General features: G+C 41.3%; 1 protein-coding gene across 2 annotated transcripts in view; it reads left to right on the top strand.

The window, feature by feature from the left end:
- Eip74EF (Ecdysone-induced protein E74) overlaps positions 1 to 16,495 on the top strand; it is a 76,129-nt gene extending 59,634 nt beyond the window's left edge. For both annotated transcript variants that reach the window (XM_065223752.1, XM_065223751.1), the window contains one exon: positions 12,938 to 16,495. In XM_065223752.1, the coding sequence (XP_065079824.1) occupies positions 12,938 to 13,620 (683 nt within the window). In that variant the 3' untranslated portion in view covers positions 13,621 to 16,495. The remainder of the gene's footprint in view (positions 1 to 12,937) is intronic.
- Positions 16,496 to 16,750: the final 255 nt, after the last annotated feature.

Genomic DNA, 16,750 nt, shown 5'->3' with positions numbered 1-16,750 from the left:
GTCAGCCACGTCCATTATTCAATTGAAGCCAATTACTGCGGCGCGCGGTATGCTATTTCTATTTTTTAGAGTCTTCCCGCCGATAGATTGTGCGACGCACACAAGCCCACAAATCAGCAAATTAATCATTTTATTAGCGGTCCAGTTCCTGTTCTTCAGCCACAGCCAGTGGGCTGAGTGGGACGTGAAGGAAGTCTTAAACATCTTTTAACATTCATAAATACCCTTAGTTCAGGAAAGTTATCTGTCGCGCGGATATCTATCTTCGTAAACTGGTCTGGCGATGGCGAACACACGCACGCACACACAAAGACCGACATCCCAAACCGGGAGCCAACGGACAAGAATCCAGATGCAGCCGCAGAGATTAAGATAATGGCTTTTAAAGCATAATCGTACATACCTGCTCCTCCCCTGGTTGTTGTGGCCGTCGTCGTCGTCGTCGTCTTGGGATGTGAGTGCAAGCGTTTTTCCTCTCATCTAAAAGGTATCATCAAACTCGATGGCGAAGGCACAGCCCTTTTTTTCCCTATCCACGAGCAACCAACCGACCAGTCAACGCGAAGATGCGCACATCCTTCTCACTCAACCTGATGTTGATCCGCAAAAGCAGCAAAGGAGCAAAAACCTAAGCGCATTTGAAGGTCATACCTGACGATGTCTGTTTCCTGGTCATTGGCTGCTGCTACTGCTGCTTCAGCTATTGCATCTGTTATGCACCGACTCCAGCGACGACCGTGCGGCCGGCAGTCGCATACAGGTATTTTTCCTGGATCAGAAGACCGCGATCCCAGTCCTCCTGTCTGACTTGTTCAATAAATTTGCTCCGCACCCCTCGTGAGGTCCTCTTGCTCTCTGTTTGTCCCCACTACACTCTTCTTCCTCAGCGATTAGAGAGAAGATGCGCGAAACTATCATCGTCATCATCATCATCATCAGCAGCAGCAGCATCAGCACCGTCGTCGATTCCCACATCTCAGACCAGACACAGTCAGACGCAGGCACGAAGAGTGCAGGTTTGATGCACTCTCGCTAGCGCGCGCGAAATGCATTTTCTTGCAACTCACCCAAACCGGCAATTTTCTCGTTCATTATCCTTTGCTTCCTTGTTCTTTGGGATTCGTTCTGCCTTTGATCGGTTGATGCTGCAGCGATTAATTCCGGTTAAATCCTTCAGATTGGTCCGTCCGTCTGATCCAAGTCAGCAGCCAGGCAGGATCCATTGGTGCCGCCGACCTTTCGGCAGAGTGGTGATTGAAAAATAGGATTCGTTTTGCTGGCAACACTGTTTGAAGTTAAATTGAGAAAGTGTTGAATTTCAGGACATGCGATGCGATTTGCGTTGAATCGATTGCTCATTCCGATTAATTGATTCATCAATCGATCTTTTCAGTCCGATTTTGAACTGGATCGATCTTTTCTACGTCATTTTCGATTTGAGTAAGATGCTAAATTTTAGGATTAATTATTGTTTATTTTGAAATCAATGTCTCTGTACCAGTCTAACACCGGCCGCGCGTGGTGGCAGGATGCCAAATCCGGAAAAAAGGGTATCGCTTCCGTGAGACAGCAGGAAGGGTAGAAGGCGCTTCTGGAGGAACTCGTCCCGGTAGATTTGCCTGTTGATGGTACCAGTCGTGATGTACGGCTGGCTCATCTTGTCGCACCCACGATGGCCTGCCAAACCAAGAACTTTTTGGCGAATTTGTCCACCTTCTTCTTCCTTACCTCCTCAGGAACGGCCAACCGTGATGTGGAAACGTAAAACTCCTGGCGGGCAACTGTTTTGTGTCCGCCTTGATGTAAGTCTCGTCGTCCATCACGACGCACCTCGGTTTCTTCAGCCACGGTACAGCTTCCTTTCACGGGTTTTGGCCACCGTGTTTTGTTTGTCGTTCGTTTTTTGGACAAACCAGATGGAAACATCTGCCTTCTTCGCCGCATCGCGGATCGAAAGGTTCGGCCAACGCTTGAACAGACTCAACATCTCCCTAGCCTTCAACAGGTCAGCTTTCTTCGGTTTGCCTGTTCCCTGCTGGGTCGTCTGGGTCTCCTTGAATGTCTTCAAAACCCGGGAAGTCGTCGAATGATGGATTCCCAGGTGTTTCCCGATCCATCTGTGGGTCGCAGGCGGATGCCATATCGATAACCACTTGAAAGATTGTGATGAAATTCTGCTAGCGTTAACATTACACTCTTAGCTAGTTTCAGTCAAAATTTCATCAATTTTACCCACACCCTAAAAAGTTACAAACTAATCAAAAATTTAAAAGAGCGTGTACAGCTATTAAAAACAATTAAAAATACCTCTTCGTTACGACGTTTTTGACAACACTGGACCTCCGTTTCCCACTAAATTTGACATGCGAAGTAAAAAATAACGAAAACAGCAGTGAGAATCAGCAGAAGCAGCAGCACTTTTGTCCATTTTGCCTCCCCCGCCGAACTAGTTTTCCTTCTCAGTACATGAAAATGGGTTATTCGAACCAAATCGGGCAGAAACTGAATCACTGTGACTGACCGAAAAATGAATGAGATTTTGACAAAGGTTTTTTTGAGCAGGGTTGCCTCCATTCACTTGCAATAAAACAATGTTTCTCGGAATTATGAAATCATTAGATGATATAATGATATGTTGTACTTTTAAGTAACAAGAAGAAAAAACTTATCAATTTCGCTTACAGAGCGTCACAATCAACAATCTTATGATTCGCGAGCGTTCACTCAAAGTGAGCTTTCTCGAATCGTTAAATCGCTAATTGTGACTCACTGAATGCAATATTGACAGGTTTTCTGTTTCAAATACATACTTCACGACCTCTTCTTGCAACTTTCAAGTTCTTATTATCATTATAACATCTAATGTTTTCATAATTACACGGCGAATGAGAACGACTCAAATTTGAGTTTAGTTCACTCATAATCGCCAAAAGTGCAGGAACTCAGCGATGAGTAAAATTTGTCCCATGGTTTCCTGTGGAAAACCTAAAAAAATCTGCCGGAAAATGAGGAAATTGACGAAAATTTTATTCAGTCTCGGAGTAGTACCAATACACTGAGTGAATCCAATCTTTACTTTTCTCAAATTCGGGAATTTTTCCCTGGAAAATCCTGGAAAAACATGAAGCAAATTAACTCATCACTGAGTTCCTGCACTTTTGGCGATTATGAGTGAACTAAACTCAAATTTGAGTCGTTCTCATTCGCCGTGTAGGAAAAATATTTTTTATAGCAAGTGAGTGGAAGTAACCCTGTTTTTGAGGAGGATTTGAAAGTTTCAACTTTTAAAAGTAGAGAGCGAGCTACTTTTGAATTGGCAGTTGGCTGACCAACCAACAATCAACATTTTTGGATGGAGCGAAAGTGAGGATTACAAACGTCGCACTTGAAAATGGGTTTACGTAAGTGTGCATGTTATAAACAGCAGCAAGGTCAATAGAGATTAATGACGTTTAACGCACGGACACTAGCAGGTGCATCGCCGTATAAAATTAGTTATTATTTTCCTCTGACTAATCAAAAAAATATTTGAAATTAAATCTGTCAAAATGAGTTTGACAGCGATTTGTTCTGTATTTTCCTCGGATTTTTACTAACACGCTCTCACATATAGCACCAACGTGAGAATCTCTATTCCATGTATTTTGGCAGATTCCAACATCGGATTTTCGTCTAGTTATTTTGCTTCGAGGTTTTCGCGATTTGCTTCAAGGATTATCGGAAAACTAATCCGAAATGTTTTCATCTCCAAATGTTGAGTGAGATAAAAGTCAAAAGCAAAGCAGTGTTGTGCTGTGTCAACTCGGAGTTCTCGATGTATGGATGGATGGCTGGTTGGACGATTTGAACTTCGTACTTGGATGATTGTCCAATTTCTCCGACCTATTGTCACGACCCAAGTCGACCACTTGTTATCCGTCCCTACAGAGTTTACAGGGACGTTGAAACACGCCATAACGTCGGGGCCGTTTTCAGATTTGCTTTCCCGGCCGATGGTCAAACCCCATCGACATTGTTTGGGAGATCGACGAAGGGGAAGATACCCGAAATTCCTGAAGTGTTGTATAGCCAATTCTACCATTTAATCAAAATCAGATTTTTGTCATTGTTGTTGTTGTTGTTTGTTTTTGGTAATTTTATTCCCTCAAGTGCGTAGGTTGCTTTGATACTGACCGATGAGACAACTCCAATGTATAGTCACTATATTCATAGTGTGGCGGAGACAATTACGGGAGCCAATTTTACCTGTCATTTGATGGAGTCAATCGAGCACGACTGTTTCTTTATCGATCAATGTGGTGGAAGTATTGCGATGTGACGATAATTAAATCATTTTAGGTGCTAATTCATCAATTTGGTCCTGAATGCAATATTTTTGCGTTTTTCTAAAGGAGCATCGACACGGCTGAGTTATCGACAGAAAATATACTTTTTAAAGGATTTTTAACCGATAGTATCGCAATTTGACAAATTCATTGCAAGCATTCGTTGAGAAGTGCAAGTTGAACGATAATCGAATTAGAAATATTTCCTTCCACTCCGCATAAAACTTCAACTTGATTCTGCGAAGATAAAAAATATTCATGTTTTGTAAAACAAAAAAACGTCCTGTAAAGGCTTGAGCATTTTCACGGGGTGCCAGATTTCGATTACAAAAACCAAAGTTGCCAGTATGCAGACTACACGAAACGAAAATCAATTATTCTATTCATGTGTTTCATTTATACATTTTTGCCAAAGCATCAGCCTTATACATTCCATAAGACAAACCACATAGGTCCTACAAGAATGCATAAAAGGTATGTGTGACCTTTTATACATTTCATTTGACACATGATCTTCATTAACTTTTTGCAAGGCATCTGCTTATTAGTTGACTTATACATTTTATGAATAATCAGCAATAGAAATTTGCCAAAAGGTATAAGGAGATTTCTATCCGTGTATACTCCAATGCTGTACTCCCAATAAATGCCTTCACTCTACGTCAATATACTACAAACCATTTTACAAGTCGCTTCAAGAGCTGTTTTTTCAGTGAAGCGGTTTGGTACAATAATGAACTGATATTTGATTTTGGATCTCAAACATTACCAACGTTTGTCATCATGATATCCTGGTGGTTTTGGATTTTGGAAATTACTCAAAGCTATTGATACACCGCTACACACTAATCCAGTCTGCAAGGTTTCACTTGGTTTTTGAACTGCGAAACTGCTCGGTAAAAGTTAAAAAAAAAAGCTGCGGAAAATCCAAAAATGAGACAATTTATTCCGAACTTGTACAGACTTAGTTCTGTTAACCTCATTTAATCAGTGTTCACTCGGCTGTCGACAAAAGCAGGCCACTCTCGATGTGTACCACGTCTGTTTTCGCGGCAGCAACCATTGTGTGGTCCTCCCCATTATTCTTCATCAGCAGTTCTTTCGGCCGATGCGTCGTCGACTTTGGAAAGCAACCGTTTAGTGATGAGTGTGTGAGTGCTGACCACGCTCTGACCCCCGTTGGCGTAACTGCCATACAATGAAACCACTGGAAGCGGCTCCAGTTCTATTCTGAATTATCGTTCACGTATTTAACGATTGATTTGAATATTATCATTTCCGCGAACTACTGGCGTCGGATCACTTCGACGTTTCTATATATTCTGTTTATGTTGTATGCTATTTTTTCCGCGAGAAGCTCAAGAGATGTCGTTACTGAGAACCTATTTCATGAGGTACAATGTTTTCAGGAAAATCTTATCCAAAGCAATACGTCTGTGACCGAATGACTTGGCCGTTTAACGCATTTTATGATCTGTAAATTATGAGACATTAGATTTTGATTAAAATTTGCCTTCGTTATGAAATATTGGTCTTAGTATCTATTTTAAGTTTATTTTTAGAGTGAGCGGTGAAGGGAACCCTTGATCGTTGTTGGGTCTTCATTCACCGCTCATATGGATGTAAACAAACTTAATTTTTTCGACAATAATCAGTGAAATAATAGAGCAGATTGTGAAATATGACCAGCAGGCATCTTAAATGCCTGAATTAGACGGTTAAACGTCTAATTTAGGCTCTGAACTATTTGGCGATTTTTTTTAAACTTTTGGTTATCCGAGCATGGTTTTTTCTGACAGACAAGAAGTTAAATTTTGACAACCGTGGCTCGAAAACCGGCCGATCGACAGCACGGGGATTTTTGAACATAGAGAATAACGTTCGAAGTGTCAGATTTAACCCCGAGGTAAATTTAACTCGACAAATGGTTCACAGTCTTAGAACTAATTTAGGCTGTGAACCATTTGCCAAGTTAAATTTAAACTCGTGGTTAAAAGTGACATTTCGAAAGTTATTCTCTATGTTCGAAAATCTCTGTGCTGTCGATCGACCGGTTTTCGAGGAGAACTCAGCCACGATTGTCAAAACGTAACTTCTTGTCTGTCAAAAATAACCACACTCGGTTAATCGAAAACTTTCCATCTGTCAAATTTTAACCAAAAGTTAAAATAATCCACCAAATGGTTCAGTGCCTTAGTGAAACTAAATGACCGGGGAACGGACACCACACGTACATCGATTCTGAGCAATCTCGCTCATATCGAATCTGCACTGAATCAACAATGCAAACTACTCTTGTACGCCATATATTCCTGTTAACAGGTTTTAAATAGAACCACAAATTCGGTAATTCCATAAGCCAATCCAGCACCTCATTCAGTTTATTTTTGCACCCTTATCAATAAAGGTACGTACAGTACCGGACATAAGTATATAACATAGGGATTTTTTTCTCTACTAAAAAGTTCAGAGCCATAACTTTTTCGAATGTCCTTGAAACTGAAATCTTGGTTGCTGCATTAAAAATATATCGGTACAATTTTGAGCGCAATCTGTTGAAGCTGTAAGTAGTTTGAACATTGTTTGCCAAACGCTTCTTTTTGGAGTAGCCTAGTTAAAGATTGAACCAACAATCAATTCGAAACTAAAGGTTTTAAATTGGCTGGCACTACTTGACTAGCCTATTGGTCCCGAGCAAATCGATTAACGTATCCCATTCTAGTATAAATTCTAGTACTACACTATGTTTGTTTTGATACGCTATGAAAGTTGGACAGATAAAATGAGGGGTACGTGGATTTTCCAATGTTTGAAGGGGTGCATCGATTAGCTTGGGACCAAAGATAGTACCAGAGTTGAGCCGAAAAGTTGAGCTCGTTTCTTCGGGACTTTTTGGTCTTAGAGTTACCTCTATGATTGAACTGCTTGTAGTACAATGAACCAAATATCCTTAAATTGCTTTAAAATGCTTTGAGTTTCACTAAAATTCGTTTGGTACATCAGTTTAATTATTTTCGTCATTTGAAATATTTGCTCTGTGGACAAAAGTAACTAACCACGCATTGCTGCCGTGTGAAAAGAGCTAGGTTATATACTTTTGTCCGCAGACTAAAAACCCAGTTAAGCTCTCTAGTAAAAGCAACCGGTGAACACTCGTGTTTATTTCAGTTACCATGGAGACGTAATTTGTGATTAGCCCCGGTCCCTTTCAAATTGTATCATTATTTATGAACGGCCTTATATTTGAAATGACGTTTCACATTCATCTAGTGATGTCCGATTTTCATTCGAATAATCGTTTAATCGATTAACGAACCGAAAAGTAAACTATTTCCAGAACAACATGTGAAAAGGGCATACAAGCTTTTTGTAAACAAACCTTCTTATGCCCTTTTCTCGCCACCCATATGACACCAACGCAAACCTTTAACATCACCGGGTAGGGGACACTTTCCCCTTCCCGATGATATTGCTGGTTTGCGTGGGCGACCCTCGGTTGGTGAGAAAAGGGCCTACAAAGTTTGTTTACAAAAAGCTTGTATGCCCTTTTCACATGTTGTTCTGGATTTATAGTCGGTTAGATCATGCCGATATAAGCATTAACATCTCCACAGGATCATCACCGATCGTTTCAAACATGTGCTGCACTCTCATTCGTGGAAAAATGGCAGCACAGCGAACAAAAAATAATCGATTAGTTGTTAATCGAGTAATTAAAAAATGGGACATCTCTGATTTTGGTGTGATTGTTTTGATAAAAATGAGCGCAAAATTTCATCTCTTCCGAGGTGGCAGCAAAACCACAAAGTTACCATGAATACGGGGGGTTCTCATTGGATGAAAGGGACCGTGAAAGAAGACACTAAAATAGAAAGTTTTTCTTCCGACAGTTTCATCTTAGTATTCATCTTTGGTAAAAGTATGGAAGACTGTCACAACAAAACTGAAAAAAGTTGTTCCAATCGAGCAAAGCAGTGCATTTTGACGGTTCGGTTGGAACCTGGGGGTAAGACAGCTATCGATCATGAGTGAAATCGGAGTTAATTTTGAGTAACTCTGAGTAACTCGTGTTGCTCAATACCTTATTCACATAGCAACCTGATTGTTATATTGAAAACAATGTTGATACCGATGCTGTCAAGCAAAGTAAGTTGACGTGCTTTCCAGTTTTCAATGATGAACCTCGATGTATGTATTAATTAAAAAAGGAAAATTATAAACTATATGTAATCTATAATCTTTAATCTTTCAGAGATATAACTTTCGACTGTATGGGTGTTTTATGCAAGCCAGTTGGTAGAAGCAGAATGTGTGTAACAGTTGATATGGACAAAGGACTATATCCTGGGTGGTAGAATCTAAAAAAGTGGCAACAAACTCCCAATCCATGAAGTGGGATGTGGAGAAGATGAACGGCGTAGATGGCCACCTAGATAAGCCACCATTGCCTTATACTGTATGAAACTAATGTTCTGCTCGACAACGACTCAGCAGCATGAAACTCTGCGAACTGTGTCGCAGTGTCGGCGCACTACCGGGAAAACTGGAGGGGCTTCGCGTACTCAAGCTTTCAAATTATTTAAAACCCGGAGTGGATCAACTTAACCACTATATTGTCCAAACATTCCTCAATACACTTAGGAGTGAGCATTCGTGTGTTGGATACTTTACGACAAATGCAGTCCAGCGAGCGCTCACTGAAATTTCAGAACGATTCTGGCGATAGTGGACGATGAAAGGCTGATTGGTCTACCAGCGACTAGCGCGTCTACCGTTCGTTGGCTGTCGTGCAATGGCGGTTTGGTTTAGCGGTGTGGTGTTTTGGTAATGGGCTGGTATGATGGATTGTGGAGCTGGTCCCGATACACCGGCGCTTCCTTCAGACGAAGGCGGTCGACGACGGCAAGGCCACAGTCTGTCAAACCGGGAAGGGAATCTCTTCTTAGCGATTAGAGCCGTCTGCTCGAGAGCGATGTCCAGGCTTGATGAAATTTCTCAAACTAACTGGAGGTTTTAAAATACCCTTGCCCTGTAAGTTTGGGCAGCCCTCGCCTCGAGTGAGTGGCACCAGGTATATGGAAGAAGTATACTAAAACTTCTCGAAAGAGAGAGAGGGTGAGAGACTCAAGCGAGAGGATAATTTGACGTGAGATGCTCCGGATGACTTTTTTGTTCAAGGCAAAAAGCTCAGAGTTCACCCACGATGAGAGCAAGAGCGTGTGATAGAAAACATGACAATGAGTCGCAGCAAACCTCACTCCCGTTTCATCCCCCTTCCCACACAAGCTGTGAGGCTCATTTCAGACTCGTGATTGAGGCCCTATCAAGCCTGGCGGTGATCTCCTTCACATGGTGCAATTAAGAAAACATCGAATTGAAGGTTCATAACAGTACGGTTACATGTATCAGGCGTTCGTGTGTTATACACCAGATACCTCCATGTTGGACTGATCAGGACCTCAGATCAAGCTTCACTTCGCCAAACAGTCAAAGACCAATTCCAACCTCTGGTCCGACTGACCACGAAGGAGGTTTGAAACTCGGAGAAGTTACCTCTAACCGAAAAGGTGCATTCTCTTTTTGGCACGGTCACTCCGACATCTTCATAGGCCGTGTCAATTTTTGCCAACGAGGGAAGACGCTTGGAAGGCTTCCAAGTCACACACGAATGACAAGCCCCGTCAAACCGGCGTGCAGTCAAACCACCATTCCCCATAAAGGGTGATACGGTCAAAATTTGGTCAAGGGAAAATGCGTGCAAATCGGTGAAATCTTTTATTTAAAAAATCAAATTAAATTTCTTTTTCAAGTTCAATTAGTATAAAATTCAGGAAAAATATTCAGTTAGGCTTCCGCTTTTCCAAATCCGAATTGCCGGGCCTTACGCTTGACCCCTGCCATCAGATTTTGTACAGCCACCTTGTCCACCTTCTTCGCCGCAGAAAGCCAGTTTGCCTTGAACTGCTGCTCGCCCTTAGCAGTTTTTTTGGTCTTCTTTAGGTTCCGCTTGACAATAGCCCAGTATTTCTCAATTGGGCGGAGCTCTGGCGTGTTGGGAGGGTTCTTGTCCTTGGGAACCACCTGCACGTTGTTGGCGGCGTACCACTCCATGGCCTTTTTACCGTAATGGCAAGATGCCAAATCCGGCCAAAACAGTACGGAACAACCGTGTTTCTTCAGGAAAGGCAGCAGACGTTTATTCAAACACTCTTTCACGTAAATTTCTTGGTTGACAGTCCCGGAAGCTATGAAAATGCTGCTTTTCAAGCCACAGGTACAGATGGCTTGCCAAACCAGATATTTCTTTGCGAACTTTGACAGTTTCATGTGCTTGAAAACATCTGCTACCTTTCCCCTTCCTTTTGCCGTATAAAACTCCTGTCCCGGAAGCTGCTTGTAGTCGGCTTTGACGTAGGTTTCGTCGTCCATTACCACGCAGTCAAACTTCGTCAGCATCGTCGTGTACAGCCTCCGGGATCGCGCTTTGGCCGTCGTATTTTGTTTATCATCGCGATTTGGAGTCACTACCTTCTTGTAAGTCGATAGTCCGGCTCGTTTTTTGGCTCGATGCACGGTTGTAGACGATACACCCAGCTTATTTGCGGCATCTCGGAGAGAGAGGTTAGGGTTTCGCTTGAAACTACCGGCAACTCTCTTTGTCGTCTCAGCGGCTTCCGGTTTTCGATTTCCCCCCGATCCAGACTTCCTGGCTGTCGACAAACGTTCCCCAAACACTTTAATTACATTTGTAACGGTGATTTGGCAACTTTTAGCGATTTTGCCAACTTTGCGTGCGAGTAGCTCGGATTTTCGCGATGCGCGAGCAAAATTTTGATACGCTGCTCTTCTTGCTTGGACGGCATTTTGACAACTGAAGAGTGAATTCCAAAATCAAAATAGGAGCAACATTCTACACACACACACCTTCAAAATGAGGGGTGTTCAGGTTTTTTAAATGCAAAATTGAAAGAAATACGTCAAGTTGATATTGACCAAATTTTGACCGTATAACCCTTTAGGTTCGGAAAACACCAGTCACCGTTCGTCGACAGCAGTAGCAGCGAGTAATTGCAGTTCGTCGGCATCAGCAGCAAGGTAGCAGTGGTACGTGCCGAAGAAAACCCAAAAAAAAAACAGTAGTTTCCCCGCCAATCCATATCTTATCTTTCAGTTCATACTCCGCAATGATTTCTAGTCAGGTGACCGTACACTGCACATCTTGTTCACGAAGTCCCTTGGACTCCCAAGTAATAAGGAAACCCTGAGACCCAGCTCGAGGAGTTTCTTGCTACTACACTTGCCAGTACGAACGAATAGTTAAACGTTATAACTTTAGAACCTAGTTGTACTTTTCATGTCTGAAATTAGTTCAACAAGATAAGAGGGATCTTTTACAGACTGTGCAAGCTATTTATGTTCACAGAGCAGAAAATTCTCAAATAACTGGTCGACTACCAACATGTAGTCCTGAAATAACACCACCACATCATCAGAAATCTTCAACGACAACACTTTAACCAATCGATCCCTGGTCTGCCTTGAATCTTTTAATGCTTGAAAACTGTGTTTATATTGAAAACCTAATATGCTGTCAGACGATATTTTCTTTGATCAGAAAATCGAGACTACTTTGATTATTTTTGAGTAAATGTGAGTAGCTCAAATTTACTCGCCGCAAATAAATTAACTCTGAGCACAGCTGTCTTGCCCCTAGGTTGGAACTACTTTTGACAGACGTCCCTACTTTTATTGATAGCGAATTTGTTTATTATTCAGTTCCAACCTGGATCGGGTATCAAGATCGGCTCTGCTTGTTTTCTAATGCCGTTTTAGTTTGAAGGGAACCCTCACCCGGGTTGTAACCTAAGAGCTGTCAAACTGATAGTTTGAACGCCAGTTACCAACCTAGGTTCACCACCAACCAAGCAACCTGAAAAACGACTAGGTTCGAACCTGATTTTTTTTTTGAGGTTCATCAGGTTCGCACTGACAAAAAGTTCGGTTTCACACATTCGCTATTGGAGTTAAGTTGATCAACCAGCAACCAAGTTTTAAACTGCTTTGCAGTGGAAAAATCGCAATTCTACATACTTATGTCCGGTACTGTAAGCATACACAAATGAGGGGTTCGGGTGGTGTCAATAAACGCTGAGCCCCTGTGCATTCGGATGCACTCCCACTTTCCACACGTATGATGTTTGTCGATGTTATACTATTCGTAGAGTGCAAGATAAGCCCCCCCCCCCCCCCTCACTCACTTTGGTTTGATAACGACGACGACGGCGCGATTTCCCGTTATCAACACAACCAGTGTGAGGGTGGCAAGCGCTTAAATTACACAATACCCCCGTCCGTAATGTAAGAAGGGTGCACTGCGATAACAGAAACCAAATCGCGTACTATCTACCTATATAGCGTTAGAAAAGTAATAATAGAACCAGGAATGGGGAATAAGGGGGGGGGGCGGCGGCATGACATAAACAACGTCAGCAAGTTCAATGTCACCGTCAAGGATTTTTCCCCGCGCAGATGCTCTGATTGTGATTATGCATTTTTCCAAACCCAACCCACTTGAGAAGTGTAAAAATAACCCTTGTTTTCCTTGTTTCCAGTTACCGACAACTATCACTACCTGCACTCGATGAACGCGGCGGCGGCGGCCGGTTATCCGACGTCGCACTTCCCGTCGGCGTCTCCATCGCAGCGAGCTCAACCCACCGGTGGCAACGGGCTGAACGTCATGAGCCAACATCACCTCCATCCACATCATCCCCATCTGGGCGGTCAACATCCGGGAGCGCACGTGGGGAACGGAACCGGTGGTCCGATGGCCAACGGTCTGGTGAACGGGCTGCACCACCACGCGCAGAGTGTTTCCTCCAGCTGTCCGGACGATCTGTCTTACATGCTGGAACTGGGATTCCCACCTCGGAAGCTGAAAAAGCCCAAGAAACCCAAGCTGGAGATGGGCGTCAAGCGCAAGTCCCGCGAAGGCTCCACCACCTATCTGTGGGAGTTCCTGCTCAAGCTGCTGCAGGATCGCGAATATTGCCCGCGGTTCATCAAGTGGACCAACCGGGATAAGGGCGTGTTCAAGCTGGTCGACTCGAAGGCCGTCTCCAAACTGTGGGGAATGCACAAGAACAAACCGGACATGAACTACGAAACGATGGGCCGGGCACTGCGGTACTATTACCAGCGGGGCATCCTGGCCAAGGTCGACGGCCAACGGCTGGTCTATCAGTTTGTCGACGTTCCGAAGGATATTATCGAAATTGATTGTTCAGGAACATAGAACAGGTACGAGAAGCGATCGGAGGTGCCTCCACCGGCGCTCCCTTCCGGCCGCTTCTGAGCAAGATAAACCGCATCGGTGACAAAATGAAAGCAAATCAAAGCAAAACAAACAGACACACACTAGTCCGGTTTCCGATCGTTGCTCCGGCAACGGTCCCCCCATCGCGGTCTACTTTGTATAAATGCAAAAAAATGGATAATCTACTACTTCCTACCATTTATGTTTTTTTTTTCTGTACAGAATCGTGCTAAGGATCTTTCGTTTATTTTTTTTTTTTACTTTTCGGTTTTTGTATTATGATATTTATTTTTAAAAAGGATCTTCTTTATTTAAGTTTAAGCATTCTGTGTATGATAGTTTGTATAAAATTATTTTCGCGTTGTAAATTATAATTTATTTAAGTTATAGATCAAAAACAAAAGAAAACCCGAATCCTCTTTGACAGACAGAAACAGGAAAAAGTCGAAAATGGAATCACTAGAATATATGGACACGGAAAGAGGAAACATTGGAAGAAAAAAAGACAATAAGAGAAAAAGAAAAATAGCTACGCAACTGTCCGCTTTGATGTTTTGTTTATTTTTAACTATTGATTTTTATGAGTAACAGAAAAAAAAAATGATTTGTATAATCCCGCGCCAAACGGAAGCAGCTAATCAGACAAAAATGAAATGGATAAAAGAGAAGAAAAACAAGAATGAAGTACAAATCAAATACAAACAAATCAACAATTATTATTGCAAACAACCGTCAACCTCGCGCTGCAGTGCTAGAGATCCACGGAGCGGAATGATACTGATGAAGGCAGGAATCTAGTACCTCAGTAGTGAGTGATTGTTTTTGTGTGTAATCTATTATTGCTAAAGCGAGATAATTTTAGAAGTTTTTTTTTTTTTATTTAAGAGTAATCCCCCTTTCGGAACTCACTTCCTGAATTAGTTAAACACGGCCACTACGACTACTACTGAGAATGTAAATTTCCATGTAAATTTTTTGTACTACATTAGGTTAGGTATTTTAGGGCGCGCTTAGGCTTAGGTTCAACTTTTATCTGCTAAATGCAATCAGCTGTGTAATCAAGTGTAAAAATTATCTTTTTTTTTTTGTTTTAAGTGAAAGTATTTCGTGTTAAGAGAATCGCTTTCTTTCGTAAACTACCCTATTTCTCTATTTTACGGTAAATGCTATTTTATTTCTTTTTAAACCTACTTTAAAAAAACAACTCACTGCCCTTCCCGTGTCGTAAGCGCTGTTTTATACCTTTACGATTTGTGTTTTTACTTTTTAACCGTAAGCCTTCGTTCTTAAGGGAATGTTTGTCCAATCAAAAGTGATATGAAGAAAAACGGAAAATCAAAAAGAGCTAGGAAAGAAGCAGATTCATACAAAATACATACACGCATATTCAGACATACACACACGCGCTCACTCATACAAAGCGAAACACCCACACACTCTCACACACACACACATACAAACACAAAATCGACAAGAATTTTGAAAGAGAATAAACGAAGTTTCTTTAAAATCTTGATCTCATTAATTTATTGTTTATCGATGCAAACAAAAAATATTTTTTGTATCTGAAAATTATTTTGGTTTCCTCACAATAAGTGTAAATATGCTTGGAAATTGAGTTTTTATATAATTTTTAAATTGTTTACGTGTTACCTATTGTGATCCCGGAATGGGTAAAATTGCTGCGTTCGAGCCCCCTCTCCAGATGGTCGAACATCCGTGATGAAGTACTAGATTCTAGCGATCGATTTGTAAATGAAAAAAATCATCAATAATCAACAATGATGCCTACCGCTACCAATAATCCATTCGACACTGCCATCTATATGTTTAAATTTAAATAAAAAAAAACAAAATTGATTGTTAGAGTGCGAGCAAAGGAATCCAGCAAAAATTGGTGCATTAAATAGTTTAGCAAAAATTTACTCAATTGTGCTAGTACAAAACAAACATCTTAGCGAAAAAAAAGTCAAAATTTCATTGTATACGAGTTCGAATCGCATCGAATCTAGTACTGCATCACCGCCGTTGCGCAGATTGTACCCATTTCTCCGTTTCAAACTGTACATTTCTCGTGCTAAGGCTTTCCGGAAGCAACATTACACCACCACAACACCCGCGCCCCCTCGACTGCCTGTTCCCTCTTTGGATTTGAATGAATGGAAAACAACTGAAATCGGTTTTCCATTCTCAGTGTGAAAGTACTAGTTTATAAATATGACAACCACTAAACAAAGCAAAAACATATGTGCAATGAACCAAACGATACCTACAACAACACACGTGTTGTGAAGTTTCTGAACAAACAATTTCAGGACGCAAAAGACAAACGGAGATGGAAAACTGTAGGAATAGAACCATTGAACTTATAAAATCCACTCAAAACTAATCCGGAGCAGTACTAGATTTTTAGAAAATCGCAACCATCGTAAGAAATAAAGTCCAATCGAATCGACCACGGAGTCTCCATTTACTGGGAGCTCATTGGTTTCAAGAAAGCAAAGTAAAACAATCTCGGAAAATAATTATTTTCTCGGATAAATCACACACACACACAGGTTCCGATGAAAATGACAAAAAAAAAATGATAAAAGGAATAGTTCTAATACTTTTAAAACAAAAGGAAATAACAATAGTAAACAATAGACAATTAAACATGTTGATGGAAACAAAAAGTTTACATACCAACAGAATAAGTGAACAGAAGAAGAGAAAAAGGCAAAGGCAAAACAGAGAAACACAATTCTAGAAATCATTTGTTATGTGTATTATACTTTAAATGTTGCAAATTTTATATATAAAATTTATAAACTAGGAAAAAACGAAAATAAAAATCATATAATTTAATTTGAAAGTTTTGAGTGTCTTCGGTTGTTTATCTTATGTTGTCACTTGTTTGTCCCTATATTTTTCCACCCTCTTTGACCGTTTATTCCCGATTAACGATACTTTGGTTTCGTTGGTATTTGTCGATTTCTATTGATTTTCATCCCCGTTTTCCGTTCCCCGTACCTTATTCATACTTTTAACTTTTCATTTATTAGAAACTAACGACAAAGTTGTTAAAAGAAGACAGCACGTTACGTGCAGTGTATGTGATACGAAAAGA

Source organism: Ochlerotatus camptorhynchus, unplaced genomic scaffold (assembly GCF_037179485.1).
Source record: "Ochlerotatus camptorhynchus isolate MF236.1 unplaced genomic scaffold, CSIRO-AGI_Acam_v1.1 ptg000196l, whole genome shotgun sequence".
Lineage (NCBI taxonomy): Eukaryota > Metazoa > Arthropoda > Insecta > Diptera > Culicidae > Ochlerotatus > Ochlerotatus camptorhynchus.
The sequence above is the reverse complement of the archived record's forward strand: the minus strand, read 5'-3'. Positions and strand labels throughout refer to the sequence as shown.